Source organism: Rattus norvegicus, chromosome 14 (assembly GCF_021556685.1).
Source record: "Rattus norvegicus strain SHRSP/BbbUtx chromosome 14, alternate assembly SHRSP_T2T, whole genome shotgun sequence".
In the NCBI taxonomy this organism is placed as follows: domain Eukaryota; kingdom Metazoa; phylum Chordata; class Mammalia; order Rodentia; family Muridae; genus Rattus; species Rattus norvegicus.
This window is the reverse complement of record NC_141547.1, coordinates 84,805,666-84,822,181: the sequence shown is the minus strand read 5'-3', so window position 1 is coordinate 84,822,181 and position 16,516 is coordinate 84,805,666. Positions and strand designations below refer to the sequence as shown.

Below are 16,516 nucleotides of genomic sequence, written 5' to 3'. Positions count from 1 at the left end.
AAGGTAACAAGACGGGTGTTTTCCCTTCTGTAACAGGCGTGGCTGCCCCGACTGCACAGGAGGTGCCTGATCTCACATAGGCAGGAGCTATGTCAGGATGTATGCTTGCCTCTGATTGGACAAAAGCGGGAAATATGTAGCCTCGTGGGTTTGTCTTGATAAGCCCTGGACTAATGTAATTTAGTGTCATATTCTGAGCATGGGTGAAGTGGAGAAACTTAAGAGTTGGAAAGTCAGTTGGATGGTGTTTTGCTGGGACAAACACATGAAGGAACCTTTAGCTGAAATGGACCCAGGTGAGAGGCAAAGTCAGACTTGTGAAGGGGTGTTTAGCTGAAACAGACACAGGTGAAAGGATGTGTTGTGGATTGGTTCTAACGCTACTTCAGCACCCAACATTACACAGGAACCTGCAAGTCTGCCTGTAAGACACTGAAGGTCCCTGCCCCCAGTTGACTTTGATTGTTAAGTAAAATGGCCAGCAGCCAATGGCTGGGCAGGGAGACAGAGGTGGGAATTTTAGGTCCCTGGGCAAAGAATGCCGGAGAAGAGGGAGAATCACCATTGCCTGAGGAAAGAAGCCCAGGCCTGAGAGGTAGAGGACAAGGAGAAAGAGAGACTGGCAACATGTAAGAGTTGGGATCGAGGGGCTGGGGATTTAGCTCAGTGGTAGAGCGCTTACCTAGGAAGCACAAGGCCCTGGGTTCGGTCCCCAGCTCCGAAAAAAAGAACCAAAAAAAAAAAAAAAAAAAAAAAGAGTTGGGATCGAGGCCCAGGAGGGCCGCAAGCTGGATTTAGGGTAGCAAAGATGAAATATAGATTTTAGTAGTAACAATTCAGGAGTATCGGAGGGGAGGCATTAGCAACATGGAAGTCTGTGAGTGGTTCAGCCATCCAGCCATTAAGGCGTATTAAAATAGAAGGCCGTGTGTGTGTGTGTGTGTGTGTGTGTGTGTGTGTGTGTGTGTGTGTGTTTCATTTGAGAATCCAGAGCATTGGGACAGTAGGGAGGAGTGCACACTGCCACCATTGGGCAATTTGAGTAGCATTAACCAACTACCACCTCAAGGAAGTTCTGCTGCTAAAGTAAGCACATGAAAGGACACACGATGGAGGATTCTTTGCTGACCACATGCATGGAGTGGTCCACCTTGCACTGTATAGTTGAGGTGCATTTGTCAGAACTCCATAGAGAGAAATGCACCAAAAAAATCTTCTGGTGACAGGGTTGGGGATTTAGCTCAGCGGTAGAGCACTTGCCTAGCAAGCGCAAGGCCCTGGGTTCGGTCCCCAGCTCCGGAAAAAAAGAAAAAAGAAAAAAAAAAAATCTTCTGGTGATGTGCTGCAGTTTCTTGCTGCTTTTTCAGACTGGGGCTAATTGGCAGCGTGATGTCAGCTGAGACAGTTGTGCGTGCTGGCAAGACCCGTGGAGGACCCGTGATGTTTGAAGGGTATAAATAGCATTCGATGGACAATGACAGAGATTGAACTAGGCTTGCTTATAGAGCTAGCTGTGCAACCCTTATGGGTCTCTCATCTTCACTTATCACTTCCCTGTAGGAGGCACGGCTGAGAACTTCTGTCATTCCTCCTTGTCCCTCCTGCTAATTCACGCTGAGGCTGAGGCTGAGGCCTTGTAGGTCGTGTCACTACTGTTGCTAGCCTGACTCCCAATCTAGATTGCTGGTGTATCCAAGAGGTGTTTGCAAGTGGTTTGAGCTGCCACTACTAATCTGTGAACTGAACTGCTAATTTCCAGACAACACAGTTGCTCCAAAGAAACTTACTAAACAGGTCCACTTCCCCCATATCCTTTCTTTCCCACTACCTCTGGTGGGTGGCGGGTTACAAGAGAGGTTAAAGTGTTTAAGAACCATCACTAAAATAAGGTTTGAAAAAAATTAAATTTACACATACGACTTGGGTACATTCCTGGCCAGTATCCATGACTCTGAACACTATTAAATAAAGGCTGTTTCAAATCTGGCTCAGAAACTGTGTAGTGGTCTTAGAGTGGGGAAGTTGGTGTATGGACAATTCTTCATTCGTTGGCTGAAGTGGTAGACTCATGTGGTGTTTTGCCCCTGCAAGACCTATGGGAGGACATGTGATGTTTGAAGAGAATATGAATAGGACTCAACAGGCAGCATGATTGGACACTGCATAAAGCATCTCTTTGTCCCTGAAATTTAGCTCTCAGGTTTCTTCCTGGAAGGTGGGCTTCTGGACCCAGTTAGATAATGGTACCATTAGGGCAGCCCCAGAATCCTCCTGAAGAATCCCACAGGTGGTCCTCAAACAAAATCATTCTGTGTAAGTTCATGTCTTTATGGAGGAAGGCACGTACAGGATAGAACGAGGCCTGTCATTGGACGAGAAGGAAGGATGGGTAGGAGAAAAGTTTTAGAGAGGAGCAAGGAACCAGAGGGAGAGGAGGAGCTGGGAGAGCATGGTGGCAGATGTCCATTCTTTTCTGCCCATAGATACAGGTCGTTATGACTGGTTTTTTTTTGTTTGTTTGTTTGTTTTTGTTTTTGTTTTTCCTTTTCTTTTTTTTGGAGCTGGGGACCGAACCCAGGCCTTGTGCTTGCTAAGCAAGCGCTCTACCACTGAGCTAAATCCCCAACCCCATTATGACTGTTTTTAAGGGATGGGTGTGTACAGGATTTTGTGCTGTCTAGATGGGCAAATTATATCTTATCAATTGGATCAAAGTTTATTGTGTGCTTCGTTCTTTCACGTGGCGACTTAATTGAGTCCACATTAAGAGAGCCTCGAGATAGGTGGTCTCTGTATGAAACTGGCAGGGCAGAGACCCACCTTGGGAACTAGATGAGTAGAGATTGCTGTCAGGCTCAGAGAGTAGCCTCAGAGAGGGCAGTATACGATGAGATGGAGCTTAGCAGGTGAGAAAATATCTCACAGATGCCATGTGGCCCTGTGGTGCCCTGGAGACAGGATCAGCCTGCATCTTAAGCTCCACATACACAGCCTGCAGACATGCATGACCTAGCCCAGCTGTTTCAGTCCAAGCAAGAGAAAACTTTTCCAGTCACCAGCAATATCCTGCCCTTTGGGTATTAGTCTCAATCAATTTGTATTTGTCCTCCAGCCTGATAGTAAGAACCTGGACAGGTCGGGGGAGGCAAGAGAAGGAATTAAGCCACACATCTTCCCGCTCCTCCAGTGTGGGGCTTTGCTTGGTGCCATTCAACCCGGAACACATGGCCCCTGCCAGCCAAGAAGCCAGGCACTAATGATTATCTCTTAAGTCCAGGACTTAAGAGAGGTAAACTGTGGTAGAGTGGCTGACATCCACCCTACTGTGCCTAATCCCTACACTCTGAGTTCTTCACCACCTTCCAGAATTTGGTTTTAGACTTGAAAGATGCTTTCTTCTTCCTGACCTTGGCACCCCAAAGTCAAGAATACTTTACCTTTGAATGGAAGGAAAGACCCAGAGGATGGGACCACTGGTCAGCTGACATGGACGAGATTCTCCACTGGTTGGTCTCAATCCAGCCACCTTGCTGCCCGATCCTGACCTGGAGCCACCACAGCACGTGTCAAATACAAGTCCATGAGTGAAGGAAAGACCTCTCCCACCAACCCCTGCTGGGAGCTGAGGCTACATGGTTTACAGACAGGAACAGTTATCTTCATGAAGGTCAGAGATGAGTGGATACTGCCGTTCATGGTGAACAGCACAAATGTCTTCTGGGCTGGCTGAATCTCCACACCCCCTGCCCGGCATGTTGGCTCAGAAAGTAGAGCTAATTTCCCTTGGAACTTAGGGCCAGCAAGAAAATTAACATCTACATGGATAGCAGGTATGCCTTTGCCATAGCCCAAGTTCATGGGTCTATATACCAAGAGAGGGGACTGCTCAAATTTTGGATCTCTTGGATACTCTGATGCAGTCAGCAACTGTGAGTTATTATTTATTTCCCAGGACATCAGAATGGAAGAGATTCAGTAGTGTGGGGCAATAACCAGGCAGATCAAGTGGCTCGAGAAGTGGTTATGCAGGAGCCTATCCCAGTTATGGGCCTGCAAGAAACACCCACTGGGAACTGGGATTGGACTAAGGGATGGGCTCACTGAGAATATACAGCAGAAGAGAAGGCCAGGACAATGGCATACTCAAGAGGGGAAAACTATACTCCCCAGAGAACAAACAAAAGACTCACTTGGCCAAATGCACAAATGGACTCATTTAGGGGATAGGAAGCTCATCCAAGCAGTCAAGGTGTATGTAATAGACCTTAGGTTTTTAGCCAGAGAGACAGTAGAACAGTGTAAGGTATGTCAGCAAGTGAATGCTTATGCAGCCAAGAGCAAACAGGGCAAGAGACCTAGGGGAGAGCGGCCTGGGGTTTATTGGGAAGTCAATTTTACAGAAGTTTAGCCGGGGAAATATGGTTACAAATACCTACTGGTGTTTGTAGATACTTTCTCTGGATGGGTTGAAGCTTTCCCCACCAAGCAGGAAACAGCTACTGTGGTAGTCAAAAAGATATTAGATGAGATTTTCCCCAAGGTTCAGAGTGTCCAAGGTAATTGGATTGGACAAGGGTCCTGCTTTTGTTTCTAAGGTAAATCAGGGGTTGGCAAAGAAATTGGGGACTAATTGGAAACTCCATTGCGTACTATCCCCAGAGCTCAGGGCAGGTAGAGAGAATGATCAGAAACCTAAAATAGACCTTAATTAAATTGACCTTGGAGACTGGCACTGACTGGGTGGTGCTCCTTCCCCTGGCCCTGTTCCGAGCCCAGAACACCCCCTACCATTTTAACCTGACCCCTTTTGAGATCCTGTTTGGTATCCCAACACCCTTGGTGTCCACCGGGCCCTCCCTGGAGGTATCCCAACTCACTGGTAGGAACCTCTTCTTGAGACTCCAAGCCCTTCAGTCAATAGAACATGAGACTTGGCCCAAACTGTCTGCCCTATATGCTCCAGGAATGCCAGAGACCCCTCACCGTTTCCATACTGGTAACTGGGTCTATGTCCAGAGACATCGGGCACAGTTGCTGGAACCCTGGTGGAAGGGACCCTTCCTGGTACTGTTAACCACTCCTGCTGACCCCGTGTGCCAGTCTGTCAAACTGTGGTTTCCATTGGAACTGGAGATGAGGTCGCCTCCCTGACAGCCTCCAAAACCCTCAACATCTGGTGGCCCAACCTCACTTTTGACCTGTGCCAGCTGGTGGCAGGACTTGACTCCTGGAACATCCCCACCCATGGCAGGAGTGCTGGTGGAAGCAAACTGCCCATATGGGAGAAAGAGCTCTGGGCTGGGGGTGGGGGAGATAGGATGTGCATTCACTGTAAAGAGGTATCACCTGCGGGAGGCCCCCATTTACATTTGCCCTAGAGATAGAAGAAATGGGGCAGAAGTTCACCGTTGTGGGGGTCCAGACCAGTTTTATTGTGCCACCTGGGGTTGCAAGACTACAGGGAGACACCTACTGGAACCTCTCCTCCTCTTGGGACTTGATCCCGGTAAAAAGAAATTACACTACTAAGGGGCCCTACCAGGGAGACCGACAGTATTGGGATACCTTCTGCACAAGCACCACCTATAACACAATAATAATCAGATTCACTCAGAAAGGCAGAGAAGCAACAGGATGGCTAAAGGGAAAAGCTTGGGGATTCGGGTTGTGCAAACTGTGGTATGATGGCCAAGGTGAGAGAAGGGCTAGCCAAACGGAAGAGAGAGTGAGAGAACAGAGTCAGGGCTGGTTTGAATCTTGGTTTAACTTGTCCCCTTGGCTAACCACACTCATATCCACCTTGTTAGGACCCCTAATTGTTCTCCTGCTATTGTTGACCTTTGGACCCTACATATTGAACAAGCTTATAGCCTTCATGAAAGAGAGAATAGGAGCAGTACAGCTGATGGTCTTGCACCAACAGTATGAGACCCTGAGGACAGGACCTGAAGAATGTGAGTTAGTCACCAACGACCCCTGAGCATAGCTCCAAGGTTGGAGCTTGTACAAGAAAAAGGGGGGAATGAAGGACAATATGCTTAGCCAATAAGTTTAAACTGTAACCTTGCTGATGTAACCTGTACCCCTAAAAAGTATAAAAACTGCTTGTTGTAGTCATTCGGGGTCATCTTCTAGTCACTTGTCATAAGGGGCTGATTGAGAGTGAGGGTCATCCACAATGCGCCAGAAAATAAACCTCTTGCATTTGCATCAAACTCTGTTCTTGTGTCTTACTTGGGATAGAGGGGCTCTCCTGGTAGTCAAGACTCACTTCAAGCCTTACATTTTCTACGCCTTGACATCCTGTTTTGTTGTTCTGGCTGACCTCAAACAATTCTCTTGCTTCAACCTCCCCATTGCTGGGACTGACTGGAAGTGTGTGCCACAACAACCAGATGCTCACATGTATTTTGTGGTACTGTGCAAGTGCCCTACCACTGAGCCACACTTTACTGCCAGACTTTAATTTTTAATTTTTTTTTTATTTTGTTTTGTAAAAGTGGCTGGCCTACAAGTTGCTATGTAGATCAGACTGACCGGGAACTCATAGAGATCTTCCCTCCTCTGCCCAGGGAGTGCTGGTATTAAATATGTACACCATTGTGCCCGTCTCCACCTCTAGATTTTTAATTCATTCACTACTCACTTCAACTCTGAAAATATGTTTTATTATCCTGTTTATCTGAAGAAACAGAAATGCATAACTTTTTTATTTTGGAATGGGTCTCATGTAGACTAGGCTGGCCTACACCATGCTACACAGTCAAAGGCTGGCCTTGAACGTGTCTGATCATCCTGCCTCCACCTTATAAGAGCTGGGAAGATCGCCATGAGCCACCGTGCCCAGCTCAACATTCTGTATAGGGAATCATTCTAGGGGCCTGTGAGGGCGACCTGACCTCCAGCGATTCGCCTAGTACACCGCCAGCCATCTTGCTTGTAGTCCTCAAGGACCACAACTCCCGGCATGCCTCACGACAGCGGCCCTCTATACACAACAAATCCCGACGTGTCTCTGGGCGGACCGGAGTGGAGGGTTCTAGAAGGCGTGAGGTTGGGGGGTCGAAGAGGGCTCAGAGGCGGGCTCTCGTGGGTAGCGGCGGTGGCGGCCACTGCTAAGACTGGGAACAGGAACGACTAGGGTCGCGGACGCTGCCTCGTCTGCGAAGCCATGGCAGCCCTCGGCCGGCCCTTCAGCGGCCTCCCTCTGAGCGGCAGCGCGGACTTCCTGCAGTCGCCGCCGGCCTTCGCGGGCCGGGCCTTCCCGCCAGGAGCCGCCGGCCATGACCTGGCCCCGCGGCCGGGTGTCCGCGGCCCGCCGAGCAGCCCGGACGGTAGAACAGCGCGCGGACGGTGAGCAGGCGGCGGGCCCGTTAACCCCGAGGGACGTTAACCGTGAGTCCCAGGTCGTAGGGCCGGCGACCCTCGAGGGTCCTTCGGCCTGGCCGCTTCTCTCCACACGCGCGGCCGCGGGGCGGGACAACTTTGAATGCCTCTGGGACACTTGGATTTCTCATCCGCAATATGGGGCACAGAAATGGGTTTGGAGCGAGTGTTCAGCTGTCACTACCCGGACAGAAGTGACAACTTCAAATTTCCTTGTCTGTGGTTGTTTGGAGACCCAGGCAAAAGGGACCTGGGTCGGTCTATCATGGCCAAGCAAGGAATGTTCAATTTGTGGCGGGAGATCGGGATAAGTGAGGCGAGAAATACAGGATGCAGAAATCTTACATCTAAGATCCCGTCTTGAGTGACTGGTGTGTTTTTGTTTGTTCCAACAGTGTTTCCATTCACTGTAGAAAGAAACACAAGCGATTGGCGGAGGACGATGAGTAAGTTTCGGGACTAATTTGTTCTCTTTGTGATCGTTAACACGTGTATCCTATTTGAAAAGGTGATGCGTATATGTATCTCTTTAAACTGGTGACATTGTTTGCCTTTTAGGGGCAGAAACTGAGTGGCGGGCAAGTAAAGGAAAATTCGCCTGCATTTTAAACTGTCATTACAGACTCTGAGTATTAAGAACAAAAAGAAAATCACAGGCTGTATATTGGGTTTGTGTTCTCCACAGAGATAACCTTGTAACCAACCTGTTTTCTCTCTCTTTGGGAAGAGAGTCCAGAAACTTAATTGTTTAAGGCTGTGTGTGCCTTCAGTTGCTTAGCTCTATAGTCAGATGCCTGGTCACTCTGCAGTGCTTTGGGGTACTGTCTCATAGCTTACCCCAAATGAGTATATACAAGGTCCACCTGTTGGTTTTTGTTTTATGACAAAGACAGCCTCACTAGCCTAACCAGGGCTGCCCTCAAACTTAGATCCACATGCCTCTGTGTGTTGAGATTAAAGGCCCACATGCCACCATGCCTCAATATTCTTTCCTTAATCATTATTAAATATATACACAAATCCCACGATAGGTATGTGGAAGGCAGAGGACAACATTTGGAAATCGGTTCTCTCCCACCATGTAGGTTCCAGGATCAAATTCAAGTTATTAGTTTAAGGGCAAGCATCCTTACTCATTGAGTCACCTTGCTTTCTTGTTTGTCCTATGCTAAGGATCAGACTCAGGGCCTGGTATGTGCCAGGCAATTACTCTCCCTTCGAGCTTCATTTGTTCCCAGGCCCTGTCCAGGATATTTTTATGATCCTACCTGGACCCCACCCTTGTAGAAACTAAATTCTTTTCTAAGAATGTGATTTAATCTAGTAATCCCAGCTGAGATGGAGAAGTTGGGGCCAGCTCTCAAAGCAGAAAAGAAAACAAACAAGAGCTAGTAAGGAAGGTGGAGGCCGGAGGATTAGACATTGAAGGTCATCCTCCTGACATTGAAACATCCATCAGACAATTGAGACTTACTGACTAGTGGCCAGCTGGGGATTCATGAGACCCTTGTCTTAAAAAGGAAAGAAAAAAAGGAATTAAAAATCAATTTTGAATTGGCTAGACTTGTTGATGACTTAGATCCAGTTTTTGTTTTTTTAAAGCCAGAAGGTGGTGGCCCACACCTTTAATCCCAAGATAGGCAGAGCTCAAAGTTAGAGGAATGTCAAGGCTACTCAGAGAAACCCTGTGTGGGGGAGGGGAGAATGTCTTAAAGATTACCTTATGTTTCTGTGAATGAGGGGAAGGGATGCAGAAGTAAGCCCATCTGAGATGTCATAGAAATCATCCACCTCACCTTGCTGGCTTTAGGTTTGTTGTTGTTTGGGATTGATTTGTTTGTTTTGTTTTTCAAGGCTGGCCTTGAACTCAGATTGACTCCCAAGTACACCACCACTTTTTGTTTGTTTTGAGGCAAAGACTCACTATGTTGTCCTGGAACTTAGATGTCCACCAGGCTAGCTTTGGCCACTTACCTATGCTTCCTCGGTGCTGGGATTAAAGTGCCAACATCCCCGGTCTTGCGCTCTTGCTCTGTGTGTGTGTGTGTGTGTGTGTGTGTGTGTGTGTGTGTGTGTCTGTCTGTCTGTCTGTCTGTCTGTCTGTCTGATGTGCATATATGTGTGGAAGCCAAAGGTTGGCATCAGTGTCCTCAATCACTCTAAATGTTATATTTGCATTTGGCTTGCTCTGTGAATCCCATCTCTACTTCCTGAGCCCTATAATTACAGGTGGGTTCGGTGCCTGCCTGCCTGCCATTTGCATATATTCTCTGGTCTTCATGCTAGCACAGCATGTATTGTACTTTTATCCATTGAACCGCCTCCATAACCCCCCACTTAGTTCTTGTATGGTTAGGGGGTCAAACAGAGCCAGGGCTCTTCTTGCCTGTGCCTCTCTACTGATAATTACATGTCACTATGCTTTTCTGTTTTATGGTTGCTTCTGAGGGTTGAACCAGGTTCTCATACTTAACATGACGAGCCCTCTTCCCACTAAGCTGTTTGCCCCAGCCCCAAACCCCCTAGATGGGGGGTGGGGGGAGTTGCCTTGGGCTTGCTACAGATAACTCAAGAACCTTTTTTTGGTCTTCGGTTGTGCTATAGGTTATTGAATTCCTGATTCCAGCGTTTGCTAAAAGTGTAGAAACTAAGCTAGGTGCAGTTGCAAATGCCTTTAATTCCAGTGCTCAGGAGGCAGAGGCAGGCAGATCTCTCTCTTCAAGGGTAGCCAGGGCTACACCATGAAACCATCTGGGAAGGGGGAATGTAGAAACTTGATTTAACTCGTGCTAGGAAAACCTTGTGTGTAGCACAGCCCTAGCACACACCTAAAGTCAGCCTTAGGTCAAGAGGTGAGCAAGCCACCAGTTGACAGGGAGTGAACATAAAGTAAACAGAAAGGGGGGTCTTAGAGTTGAAGGTATTTAAGACATCATGGAGAAAGAGAGCGCTTGGTAGAGTAGGAAGGTCCCTGGGTGCTTGCTCTGCCTCTGAGCTAGCAGAGCTAGTTACCCAGCTGTCTTAGTGGGTCCATTTCCCCCCAGCCTCTGGCTCCTGAGTCTTCATTAGTAAAATGGAACGTCTGGGACTGTTGTTAAAACAAAAAATAGAAGAAAATATTTTCAGGGAAGGTATGAATTGGGGAAAAAAGACATGATTTTTTTTTTTTAATTGGATATCTTTTATTTACATTTCAGATGTATGTTCCCTTTGCTGGTTTCCCAGCAATAAGCCCTCTATCCCATCCTCCTCCCCCTTCTATAAGGGTGTCCCCTTTCCCACCTCCCCCCCTGACATTCCCCTACACTGAGGAGTCCAGTCTTGGCAGGACCAAGGGCTTCTCTTCCCATCGGTGCCCAACAAGGCCATCCTCTGCTACATATGCAGCTGGAGCCACAGGTCTGTCCATGTGTCCTCTTTGGGTGGTGGTTTAGTCCCTGGGAGCTCTGGTTGGTTGGCGGCGTTGTTCTTTCAAGGTTGCAAGCCACTTTGGCTCCTTCAGTCCTTTCTCTAATTCCTCCAATGGGGACCCTGTTCTCAGCTCAATGGTTGGCTTCTAGCATTAGCCTCTGTATTTGAAAGGCATGATGTTCTAACTAGGAAAAATAAAAATGTTTATAATTAGTAACTTGATTAAAGAATATAAATTGGAACTAGAGCGGTGGCTCAGTTAAGAGCATTTATTCTTGCAGAAAGCCCTCAGGTTCCATTTCAGGCACCTACATGGTAGCTCATAGATCTCTGTAAGTCCAGGGCGTCTGAGACCTCTTCTGACCTCCACAGACACACATGCAGTACACACACATACATGCAGGCAGAAACTTGAACATAAAATAAATGGATTTTTTTTTTTAACTAAATTTTAGCTGGTCTGGTACCCTATATATCCTTAATCTCAGCACTCTAGGCAGAGGCAGGCAGAACTCTGTGAATGATGCCAGCCAAAGATACACAGTGAGACTTTGTCTCAAAAACTATATATCTTTTTTTTTAAAGATTTATTATTTGTTTATTATATATAAATACACTGTCACTGTCTTCAGACACACCAGAAGAGGGCACCAGATCTCATTACAGATGGTCGTGAGCCACCATGTGGTTGCTGGGATTTGAACTCAGGACCTCTGGAAGAACAGTCAGTGCTCTTAACCGCTGAGCCATCTCTCCAGCCCCTATATATCTTTTTTTAATTCATTAGAGAAATGACTTACATTTCATCTGTAATAGGATTGCTTTTCTTTCTTTCCTCTCTTCCTACTGCTTTTCTCCTAGGTGTCCAGTAAGAAAGAAGCGCTTGACTGAAGCAGAACTTGGTGCAGTTGCCGATGAGTGGGTTCTTGGCACACATCAGGGTATAGAAGGTCATGGGGTAAACACGTGTCCTGGTGGCCTTTCTGTGCCTAGCATCCTAGATGCTGTCTGTGAAGAAATGGATCAGACAACTGGAGAACCACAGTGTGAAGTTGCCCGAAGAAGGCTTCAGGAGATCGAGGACAGGTACTGACTGTGTGTCACGTGGTGCTGCTGATCTGTGTCACAGCTCTCCTCTCCTAGGCTGCTCAGAGTCATGTGGTGATGCTGGAGATGGGGAACGAAAAACAGACTTAGTGGTAGCTGGAACTCTCAGAGCTTGACTAAGATGTCAGGCTCAGGTTTCCAGGACGCTTTTAAATTGACTCTGTTCCAAACTTGTGAGCAGCAGCCTCGTTGACCACTTTTCTCTGAGTTATAGCTTAAATGAGCTCTTACTGTAGCCCGTGTGGTTTTTATTCTTTTTTTTTTTTTTTCTTTTCTTTTCTTTTTTTCAGAGCTGGGGACCAAATCCAGGGCCTTGCGCTTGCTAGGCAAGTGCTCTACCACTGAGCTAAATCCCCAACCCCGGTTTTTATTCTTTTAGTTTCAATTTTTGTTCATTTACCACAAGAAACATATAATGCCTTGACTGATTTTTTTTTCCACTTCATTATTTAGGATAATTGACGAAGATGAAGAGGTTGAAAGTGACAGAAATGTTAGCCACCTCCCAAGTCTTGTCCTTTCTGATACCATGAAAACGGGTTTGAAGAGGGAATTTGATGAAGTCTTCACAAAGAAGATGATTGAGTCTATGTAAGATTCCACTTAGCTGACCCTGACATATGGGAAGGCTTGGGCCCAGGCTGCTCTCTTATTAAAGTCTGAGGAGAAGGAGGAGGAGCCACATTTTGAAAGCTCCGGTTTATCTGTTCTCTTAACCACTCAGACTCAGCATGGAGACTAGGGAATAGAAGGTGTGATGTGTCAGATTAGTAACAGTTGGAATCGCTATCACAAAGCCCACAAACCATAGCACAGCCTTATGTGGTCATTTTAGTGTTTTTAACTCTTTGATTTGTTTTGGGGGGGTGGGAATATTACTGTGTACCCTGGGTACATTTTCACAGTTTTCCTCCTTCAACTTCATTTGACTTGATTTAAAGCATACTTTAAGCTAGGCATGGTGGCTTACACAAGTAACCCCAGCAGCACTCAAAAGGCAAAGGTTTTAGTTTCTAGCCTGTTTTGGCCTACGTAGTGAGTTCCAGGCCAGCCAGGGCTACATAGTGAGATTTTTGTCGTTTACCCCAGACTAAGCCACATACTGAGATCCGTATCAAAGAAAAAACAAGAACAAGGGCTAGATAAGTGTCACTCGGGGTAGAGAACCTGCCATGCACCAGTGAAGCCCTGGGTTCTGCTCTCAGCACCACAGAAAGAAAACAGAAAATACGCCCACCCGCAGTTGAACGAGCTTAGTTAACTGGTTTGCTTTAGTGTGAGAAGACAGGCGGGCTTGTGGGAGGGAGCAGTGACTAAGGGAGGGAACCCAAGAGCCTACTAAGCTAAGTGGCAACCTAGAAAGAGCTCAGCCTGGACCTGGTGTGGACACTCGTCCTCATCTGCTGTGCTGTAATGCACACTTAAGTAGGTACTGCCTGGGAGACGTAGACTAATTATTCACTGAGGGCGAGTTTAGGGGTTGGAAGTGGTCTTGGGACACAGACCTCAATAGTGCTGGGCACTGTCACCTTTAGGCCAGATGGGAGCAGTTCAGCTACTGCTTGTTGGTGGGAGATCCAGGTTTTCAGTCAGGCCCTAGCTTAAGTTTATAATTAACTATTAAGCCCTGAGGGTGTGTCTGTAGTGTAGCCACTATGTATGCAGGTCACATTGCCCTTCTGCTCAAAATAGTGTCTGCTGCTCTCAGTAGTTTTCCAGAACTGAGCCTTTGAGAGTATTCTTTATTGTCTTCTTATTTACTTCTGGGTCCCAGAAGATTTTTCCTATACCAAGGGTAAGGAAATTTTTTTCCACTTTGGAGGTGGGTGCTTATATAGCCCAGGCTAGCCTACAACATCTCACCCTCCTGCCTGCACCTTCTAAGTGCTAGGATTTCAGGTACTGCTCTTAGCTATAGTTGAGAAAAATATTTTTATTTCACATATTTAGTGTAATTGTTTTGGTTTAACTGCAAAACATTCTACTTCAGAACTATATGAAACAAAAGGAATCAGAAATTAATGCTTGCCCAGGATTCCATTTTTGTGTATAATAATTTAATAAATAACAGATAACCACGGGGTGGGAAATAATAGAACACTAGAGTAGTTGCTTGGCATACATTAGACTCAGTACCACAAATCTAAACAAAAGATTGTGGTCATGCAAAACTGCTCATTCAAAACGTGTGTCTGTGTATTACAGCCAGTAATGTGGCTCAGTGGTCCTCAGCCTGACCTCCATCCCCAGCACTCCTACTTCAGATTACAGCATTAAGTCAAATCAAGGGCCCTATTTTGTTTCGTTTTGTTGTTTGTGACAGGTTCTCTCTTTGTAGCTCTGGCTGTTCTAGAACTCTCTGTGTAAACCAGGCTAACATTGAACTCACAGGATCCCACCCGCCTCTACCTGCTGAGTGCTAGAATTAAAGCTGTGCACCAGTACGCCCTGTTCAAAGGCCCTGTTTTTCACATTGGATATATTACTGCCATTCGTGGTATCCACTAGCTCTCTTATAAAATAGAACATAGGTTAAACACATTTTTTTGTGTCATCCTTGTATAGAGGTCATGCTAATCAGTATCATTCAAAGTTTGGTTGCTGCTGAAGTGAACACTTGGTTTTCTTTGGCTTTTCAAGACAGTTTCTCTATGTAAATGCCCTGGCTGTTCTGGAGCTCGATCTGTAGATCAGGCTAGCCTTGAAATCACAGAGATCCACCTGCCTCTACCTCCTGAAGGAATGAAACACCATGATCCAGCCACACTTTAATTAAAAGATTTAAATTGGGGTTAGGGATTTAGCTCAGTGGTAGAGCGCTTGCCTAGCAAGCGCAAGGCCCTGGGTTCAGTCCCCACCTCCAAAAAAAAAAGAAAAAGAAAAAAAATGGATAGGGGTACGCCAACCACAGACCCCTTTCAGGACCGCTGGCTCCTGAGTGACTGTAAGGTGTTGGGCAGTGGACTTGTTACATTAGGGCCTTTGTTCGAGTGTCCTAAGGTTTTGATGAAAGTTTTTGTCTTTACATCTCAGGAGCCGTCCTTCTATGGAGCTTGTGCTCTGGAAACCTCTCCCTGAACTCCTTTCTGAGAAGCCAAAGCCATCATCTAACCCTAAGAACTACATGGGAGAGAGCCAAACGAAGCACACAGCTACGGGCACTGCCTTCCCACAGAGAACTGAAGTGTTACTGGAACCTCAGTGCACAGACACACCGCTTTACCATAGTCTGGAGACAGCTGCTAGCACAGAGGAAGAGATGGAGCTCTAGACACCAGTGCCTGCTCCAGCGTGACAAGTCGTAGAAGGCTCCTGTGTTCAGTAGTGAGCCTGCCTGCATAGAATAGGGGCCTGAAAGTTTTATGAAACGGGTGTAATATCTCCTCCACCTGTGACTTGGGTGGGACTGTCATTGTGGGTAGCCATTTATTGAATTCAACTTTTTGCCAAGGAAGCTTATCTCAAGGGAAATGGAGTTTTTTAGTAGGCTTATCCAAGAAATGTTACAGTCTCTTTAAAGACAGCTCTAGATGCTGGATGTGTTGCAGTGACTTAAGTCATCTGTCACATTGTTGAAGCCATTCTTTCTTGAGATGATTATATACAGGGATGCTCCTAATTGCCACTGCACCCTGATTGCTGAAGTCATATACTGAGCTACTCGTAGTGGTCACTGTACACTTGGGGCTCGGGAGGGAAGATAGCAGGACTTTGAGTCTCTTGTGAAGGATTGAACAAGCAAAGAAGCCTGTGTTGGTGTCAGGTTGGTGTAGCCACATCACTCAAGCAGCAACCCTTGGTCTCCTTTCATGACTGATAAGCTCAGTTGGTCAGTAATGTTTACACCTCAATTAACTTAAGTGATTGATTTAAAGGGTGTGGGGTAAATTGCCTGTGAGAGAAGGGTCTTTTCCTGAATCCTAAGGACATGCTGTGTCGTCAGGTAAACCTACATTGATTGCTTCTAGAGTTTAAAAAGGGAAGCTTGTGCTTGTATTAGCAAGTTGAGTTTTTTAATGTTGGTTCCAAAAACAGTGAATTAGCTGAGAAGAAATGGACAAGTGTCGTGGAAATGCTTTACTGAAATAGCTAATTGTCCGGTGCTTAAGCTATTGTGCAGTTAAGCCTAAAGAGCTAGCCGAAGATGGCCTCCTGCCAGCAGGAAATCTTGACCCTTTAGTACCGAACCAGGCTCAAGGTGTTCTTTGGGAATAACCAGGGTTAAAGTTTTTAATTTCTCAGGAAGAGCTCTTCAGCATGGCAGGATGTGTAATGAGGGCTGTAGAGTGGTAAGAGGTCTGCAGCAGATCACCTCGGTTCAGTTTTCAGTTTCTGGGTTTCTTCTCCTCTGTGTAGGGGAAAACAGTAAAGAGGTTTATGCTGAGTAGAGGTGAATTTTTTAGAAACTTAGCTTCTTGGCATTTTGAACCCATGCTGAAATCCCTCCTGTGGATGGCATAGGAGTCACACGTCTGTTCAGTGGACTGTTTCTTCTCTTGCCTGTTGTTCCTGCTCTCCCTATTTCTGTCTGGATGTCAGGAAAAGGTTTAATGTTTAATATTTAAACAAAATATTTATGTCTACACAATAAAGTTACGCAACCTCCAAACCA

The 16,516-nt window shown here is 46.4% G+C and overlaps 1 protein-coding gene across 1 annotated transcript; it reads left to right on the top strand.

The window, feature by feature from the left end:
- Positions 1-7,146: 7,146 nt before the first annotated feature.
- Positions 7,147-16,516, top strand: Ccdc117 (coiled-coil domain containing 117). The gene is given in 5 exon segments (NM_001017502.1): positions 7,147-7,353; positions 7,782-7,832; positions 11,659-11,883; positions 12,358-12,495; positions 14,938-16,516. Coding segments are annotated over 5 exon segments (834 nt in total). The 5' UTR covers positions 7,147-7,171; the 3' UTR covers positions 15,176-16,516.